General features: G+C 44.8%; 1 protein-coding gene across 1 annotated transcript; it reads right to left on the bottom strand.

Annotated features, from left to right (window-relative positions):
* Nucleotides 1-1,667: 1,667 nt before the first annotated feature.
* Nucleotides 1,668-3,782, bottom strand: LOC306943098 (tyrosinase-like; the record flags this gene model as incomplete). The annotated part of the gene is made up of 2 exons (XM_079529300.1): nt 1,668-1,712; nt 2,952-3,782. The coding sequence occupies 2 exons, from the start codon at nt 3,780-3,782 to the stop codon at nt 1,668-1,670; spliced, it is 876 nt and encodes a 291-aa protein (XP_079385426.1).
* Nucleotides 3,783-7,841: the final 4,059 nt, after the last annotated feature.

The following is a 7,841-nucleotide window of genomic DNA, read 5'->3' as shown; positions in this document are numbered from 1 at the left end:
TGCAAGATGAAGAGAGAGAGAGAGATTTAAATAGTGTTGATTTTGACATCACATTTTTATTTAGTTTTAGTCCGAATATTTTGAATAAAATTCCATTTAGTTGATTTCGTCGACTAAAATGTATTTCGGCAGTTCTTGATGGTGCCATAATGCCTGATTTTACACTTGGTTGCATGCTGAAACAAGCTCACAGTGCATCACGCTGCGACACATTGTGAGCTTGTAGATCAGCTATTTTCAGAGTCCAACACCCGAGTGCAAAAAAACATACAATTATTTGTCTTTTAGTTCTACTGGATCTCTTCTCCTCTAGTCCCTCCCTAACATTTTATTCCATTTTCTGTTTGTTGATGAAATTGAGTTTTTTTTTAGTTTTCATCACTGAAAAAAGGTAGTCGACGGACATTTTTTGACATAGTTTTAGCCGACAAAATCAACACTAGATTGAATGGAGACAAAGTGAAAGCTAGAGGAGAGAGAGAGAGAGAGAGAGAGAGACAGAGAGAGAGAGAGAGATATAAGAAGATACAGTAGGATAGTAAAACGTTATGAGAAAAGTATACAATTATGTTTGCGACCAGGGCAGTGTTGACAGATTTTACCCACCAGGATTAATTCATTAATTCAATCGTACACTCAATCAGACACGCTCCATATATGGCCAGACCTAATCAAACCATGTACACTCAAGACACTGCCCCTGCTGCCACCCTTAGATCTCCATATATGGAGCTGACCTGTTCTGACATTCCATATGTTGATCTGACCTCATCAAACCCGTCCAGCAGTCTGCCATCACCCAGGCGGATACAAGAAGGACCCAATCAAAAGTCGTGGGGAATATTTTTTCGCCAATATAAAAAGTACCACAAAATATCTGTATCATTTATCATTTCTTATTGGGTGTGCAATCCATTTCTAGAGATATTTAGACCCACCTGAACACCGACAGGGTGCTGATGGAAATTGGGTTATTGTTGGTCAAAGAAGAAGATAGATAGGCTAGATATGTTTTTTATGCATTTCGGGGGTTTACAAGCATGACCCTCCAAAAACTTTCCCGCATGCAGGGATACCCCCATATTTTAGGCCTGCCCACCCTAGTGGGGCAGGCTAGAACCTGCCCTGGTTTATAGTAGGTCTGTGAATTATTTTCAAATAGGCTCTGACAGATATCCACAGCTTTAAGTGCTGATTCGGTAGGCTAAATTGCCAGTGCTTTCAGGTTTATTCAATCTTTTATGGGTTGGAAGGATTCCTGTGTGTGTGTGTGTGTGTGTGTGTGTGTGTGTGTGTGTGTGTGTGTGTGTGTGTGTGTTCTCGTACGCGCGTGCGTGCGTGCGTGCGTGCGTGCGTGCGCTGGTAGGGGATATTGTACCCTCCAGAATGTTCCTGAAGCTCTGCTCAGCTGTTCGGTTGTAGGGTCGGTCGTCGTAAATCAGGAACCCCATCATCAGCTCCACTTGAGCCGTCGTTGGCAGCGTTGAATATTTGTCATTGTTGCCTGGATTACGTGTCAGCGGCCCCTCCTTTGTGCCGTTGCACAACTCCTTATGTTCGGTATACTCATCTGGGAGGCTGCAGATTATCTACAGCACACACACACACACACACACACACACACACACACACACACACACACACACAAAAAGAAAAAATATGAAAGCTTATGTTTTAAGTAAGCTAGTATGATCAAATTGTATCCATACAACCTGGAACGGAAGAAAACATGCAATTTAGGAGAGAACGGGGTAAGATGAGCGACTTTTCACTTAACCCATTTTGGACTGAGGCCGATTCTAAAAACGCTTCTAAATCCTGACCTTTTCAGTCAACTTCAAATATTTATATAGCAGCATCAAATACTGTACACTGTACAGAACCCCAGAATGGTTAGAACACCAAAAGGGGTTCCCTCCCAGTTGTCCTGGAAGCAAGGCAAAATGAGATGGCAGTGAAATATAAAGATCAACCTTTATTCCAGGATATCTTCTATCGATTGGAATTATGAGTAAGCATCTACGTTGCCATACATTATTAATCCAATTAATAATAATACGTTTGGGAAACTCGAATCTCCCTGCCATAGAGTTATAATACTGTATCTCCCGCGAATCTCACATAATACGTGACGTATTCAATGTGCAACTTCTCGCGTTGTGAGCTTGTAGATTGGCTATTTTTGGTGCGCGACACCGCCGTACGATGATGTATACATTTCACTTTTAAAGTGACGGTACACAATGAACAGTTCCCTCTGTCTGTTAGAAAGGTGTGCAAAGGGATGTCTTGGTTGGTTAAAATAAAGAGAAGATTATTAAAATATAATAAGCATATATATAATATGCATATTTGGTTTGTGTGTGTGTGTGTGTGTGTGTGTGTGTGTGTGTGTGTGTGTGTGTGTGTGTGTGTGTGTGTGTGTGTGTGTGTGTGTGTGTGTGTGTGTGTATACACCTTACAACTGTTTATTGGCATACAAACTCTCACAACTGGCCAATAAAAATAAGGTTCTTTCCACAAAATAATAGCAAATGCTCGATAGTGGGCTCGATAAGGACCCGGCTCAATAAGCCTGCTCGATAAGGTGATCGTTATCAATAAAACCTTAACGAGCTCCACCCCTGGCAGCGGCATAGTGGCACTGTAATGGCTCTTCTTTCTTCTTATGTTCTTACTCCTAAGTATTGCGTTCTTTGTATTGTATAAAGCACCTTAGCTTGTCTACGTTAACATTCAAGTCTGTCTTCTGTTTAGGCCTGGAATTAAGGCCTCCCTGAAATTCCTGCCCTGCTTCTGTTTATTTTTGGAACACAGTTCTTATTTGACGCAATATAAGAAAAGTCTATGGGAATTCAGAATGGGGATAAAACAACACAAACCAGATAGAACTAGGTAGGATGTGTAAATTACGTCAGACTTCGGTATTCTATTGCTAGTTTTCTTATTACCTTCCATTTGGAGAAGGGAGAACCAGGACTGATAAGGTTGGGGTTGTTGGGGTCCTGTGCGCCCATCAGATCATCAGTACACACGTCACATTCAGTCTTGTCTCTCCAGTCCCAGTAGGGGAGGGTGAAGTTAAAATCTTGGGTCATCTTCCTTATCTCATTCTCGAAGTGCAGCAAATAGATACGGTGCCAGACTGTGAAGGCTGAAGCCTCGTGGGCAAAGTTAATTTCGGAGAATACTGTCCCATCAGGGAGGAAGGTGGGGTGACAAACAAAGTAGTGCATCCAGGCAAACAATTCAAGTGTGGTGACGTTGGCAAACTTGGGGCTCTCACCATTCGGACCCATGTCATCTCTTGTGGCTGTGGCGATGACATAGTCAGGGTTGACTGTGTGCTGCGCCTGGTCAAAGTAGTCGACTAACGTCTTTTTATCTGCGTCCGAGAGCGTCAGGACATTAAGTCGCACTGATCCACGGTACTGGGAGCAGTCATCGCCCCAGTGGCCGAACATGCAATCGCCACAGTCAAAGCCGCTGTAGTTCCCGAAACAGTGGCAAGTTCTGTTGAAGAATTCTAACGGCCATTTCTCTCTGTCATCTTTGCCATGGTAGGGATACTGATCCCCATGAGGAGCAAATGTCACCCTCACTTCGGTGCAGTTGCCACGTCCTGATTCAATGCCACAGGCCGAGCCGTCACCCTCCCACACCGGGCAGCACTCTTTGGTCCGTAGCCCCTCTGAGTTGGCACACGGCCGGGGGATCTGGCAGAGGCAGGACCCTACAAACAGCAGCAGACTTACAGGCACACACAGGCTCCTAGTCCTCATGATGGACCAGTTAAAAGTCACTCTGTGCCTTTTCCCTCTTTAGCCTCAGTAATAAAACAAAGTTACCAGCATGCACCTACACGGCTAACAATGACCTGAATCAGGAGCTAATGTACCCATTTTATATGAAACAGTACAGTAAAGTACACAGATTTGGCCCCAATCAAAGCTCAACTTTTAGAACCCCCCCCCCCACACACACACACACACACACACACACACACACACACACACACTCTCTCTCTCTCTCTCTCTCTCTCTCTCTCTCTCTCTGTCTTGTGCACACACACTCCCTGGATGACACAGCAGAAAAACATTTATTGATATTACTCCTACAGATTTTGTCCAAACATCATGTAAAGCGGTACACTGTATCACTATAGTCATGTGATCAACACGGATCAGTTAGATTTTTCATAGTATATCCAGCTAAGATCGGCTTCCAAAGTTTGCAGGAGTATTTGAACAAAATGCCTCAAATCATGAATGCAGCGTTTGATTGCGGTGCAACTACATATGCACGGACATTCCCACTAAAAATGCATTTCTTGCTTTACATTTTGTCCAAACATCATGCGAATCGGTACACATTTTGTCTATAGTCATGTGATCAAGACTGATCTGTCTGATTATTTTTATAGTAGTTAGTTAGTTAGATTATTTTTATAGTCCATACTGATTGGCAAACAAGCTACTTCACATTAATAACAATGCAATTATCAGTAACTCAAACACTAAACTATATTCTACACTCCCATAAATAAACATCATGTGTGCAATAACTTCATTAACATTAATCCCTAGACTTAATACTAATTCCACTAACCTCTGAGTCTATAGTGATTGAATTCCGAACATTGCTGGCCCACAATAACCTACCTGACATGGTGGAGACCTGTGTTCCGATAACTATTTTAACTTTATATTATCCACACTGTTGAGGGAGTTTTAAATGAATAAACACAATAAATGCTGCTACCAGCTGTATTTGTGTCAATAAACACCTTGAACCTTGAACACTGCAATGGTACTGTAGAGCAGGGGTTCTCAACGTTTTTGGCCGGGGACCCCCGGAAATGCTTTGGCAATGTCTCGGGACCCCCGCCCCGCCCCCTCCCGACCCCCAATATAAATTGACTGCTACAATAACCTTAAACCATTTTGGGCGGGAACCCCTTTTGGTGTTTTAAGCATTGTTATAATTTAGCTATTGAAAAATAGCAGATCTACAAGCTCATAGCGCGCCACCGAGTGGCGCGCTACGAGCTTGTAGGTCTGCTATTTTTGAAAAACCGTGAAAATAAAAATTTAATTTTTAATTTTTTTGAAAATAATTTGGGGACCCCCTAAAATAATTTGGCGACCCCCCGAGGGGTCGCGACCCACGGGTTGAGAACCCCTGCTGTAGAGTCTCCTGACTTGAACCCCATAGAAAATATCTTCAAACTTGGAGAGTCCTTTCTGAATGATCTGTTATGGCACTATAGGGTCATATGTGTTATGACCCTATAGGGTCATATGTGTTATGACCCTATAGGGTCACATGTGTTCTTCCTCCCTGCATTGGTGTATGAGTAGTGATGATTGACAGAGTACCAGCTGTTGTTAATAGTGACTGAGTGGTGTCTGCATGTGAGTGGCTAACAATTACAATTACTTTTTGAGAAATAGACCACAAACAGTCAAGGGATTCGCATGTCTTAATGGCTGTTGGTAGGGCGTTCCACACTTTGGTGGCATAGGAGCGAAAATAATTTAGTCCCTTGTTTGTGCCGAATCTGGGTTGTACATGCATGGTTCGTTGCACTTCCTCTGGTGTTGTGGTTGTAGACTTCGTTAACATTAAGGAAGTATCTATCACTCACGGTCGCAGAGACAAGGAGATAAACAGCTACACAGCTGTTTAAACTTTGAATCTCTGCATACACACACACAGGTAGAGGAACACACTCCGTTCCTTTTTGCACTTATTCTATTCTAACCCCTATAAACTATCCATTAAAGCTACCCCTCTACTCTTCAACCATCTCTGCGGTTGGTTATTTTACTTCCTCCCTTTCTTCCATACATACTGCCCTAGTACGCGCGTGAATGAACCTTGATCCGTAGCTCATTCCGGCTAACCAACGACCACTTTAGCCTGGTGCCCAAGCCAAAGACCCGGACATCCAGACACATCTAACGAAGGAGGCAGCCTCCCAGGGTTTTGTATCAATCTTCTTCTTCTTCTTCTTCTTACTATTATTATTATTTTTTTTTTACTATTATTACGCTCTTATTTCTTATTTTTATTTATCTGTGTACTATGTGTTTTCCCACCATCCCTATCCTGCCCTTTTCATGTCGCCCTAGACACTACTTCCCCCGCCACAGAAATCCCTCAAATCTCATATACCCAGCTCGTTCACCCAGTCACCACATTGTGGTGGAGGGAGGCCTTTGGAACTGCCACGCAGCTACCAAAGAGGAAATGCCTGAATTTATCTCAGCCCACGCCACCCTCAAGTCTCTGCATTTCCTTGCTCTAACCGAAACCTGGATTACCCCTGATAACACAGCTACCCCCGCCGCCCTCTCTGTTTCACACAAATTCACACACACCCCTCGCTCAACAGGTAGGGGGGGTGGTACAGGGATACTCATGTCCCCGAAATGGAATTTCCGTGTCTTAAATCTCTCTCACCTTTCTCTCACCACATATGAATTTCATGCTATCTCAATATCACAACCAGTCCCCCTCACCCTCATTGTGCTCTATCGCCCCCCAGGAACCCTTGGGAACTTCCTGGAAGAACTAGACTCTCTGATCAGCTCGTTTCCGGAGGATGGCACCCCCCTGATTCTACTGGGTGACTTTAACCTACCTACGGCAGAGAAGTATCTTCCCGTTACGTCCCTCCTATCCTCGTTTGACCTCTCCCTTTCTCCCTCCCCTCCCACTCACAAGGCTGGTAATGTTTTGGACCTCGTGTTCTGCAGAGCCTGCTCCCCTTCCACACTCTCTGTTACTCCCTTAATTAGGTCTGACCACCACTTCATAACCTTCTCCCTCTCTCTCTCTACTCTCCCACCTAAACCTACTCACCCTCCGACCGTCACCACCCGACGCAATCTCAAGTCCCTAAACCCCTCCTCCCTCTCATCCTCTATTCTCTCCTCTCTACCCTCCCTAGAGTCCTTCCTCTCTCTCTCACCCGACCCCGCAACCACATCCTTCCTCTCCTCTATCTCATCTGCATTTGACCAACACTGCCCTCTCTCGACCAGGCCAGCTCGCTCATCCCCACCGGCCCCCTGGTTATCTGAAACCCTCAGATCTGAACGAACACCTCTCAGGGCAGCTGAAAGGAAGTGGCACAAGACAAAGCTACCAGATGATCTCTCCCACTTTCACTCACTCCTCTCTGCCTTCTCCCTCTCACTAACCACCGCTAAAACCTCCTTCTACCACACCAAAATCCAATCCTGCACTTCTAACGCAAGGAAACTCTTCTCCACTTTCTCCTCCCTCCTTAAACCCCCTCCCCCCACTCAACCCTCATCCCTCACCGCGGAGGCCTTTGCCAACTACTTCGAAAAGAAGGTTGATGATATCAGTAGCTCCTTTACCCCCCTCCCCCATAAAGAAGCACTCGACTCAACCAATGCTAACCATAACATACCATGCATGTCCTCCTTCTCTCCTCTATCCCCAGATGAGGTCCTGAAACTAGTCACATCCACTAGACCTACCACCTGTCCTCTCGACCCCGCCCCGTCTCCAATCTTCCAGACCATCGCACCTGACCTGCTCCCCTTCATCACTTCCATTATCAACACCTCAGTAACCTCAGGCTGCGTCCCATCTGCCTTCAAGTCAGCCAGGGTATCACCACTCCTCAAAAAACCAACTCTTGACCCCTCAGATGTCAAGAACTACAGACCGGTATCACTCCTTTCCTTTCTTTCCAAAACCCTTGAACGTGTTGTCTCTAACCAGCTTTCTCTCCATCTCTCAGAGAACAACCTGCTGGATCCCAACCAGTCAGGATTCAAGAAGGCACACTCCACGGAAACTGC

This window comes from Electrona antarctica (genome assembly GCF_951216825.1).
Source record: "Electrona antarctica genome assembly, chromosome: 19".
NCBI lineage: Eukaryota > Metazoa > Chordata > Actinopteri > Myctophiformes > Myctophidae > Electrona > Electrona antarctica.
The sequence above is the reverse complement of the archived record's forward strand: the minus strand, read 5'-3'. Positions and strand labels throughout refer to the sequence as shown.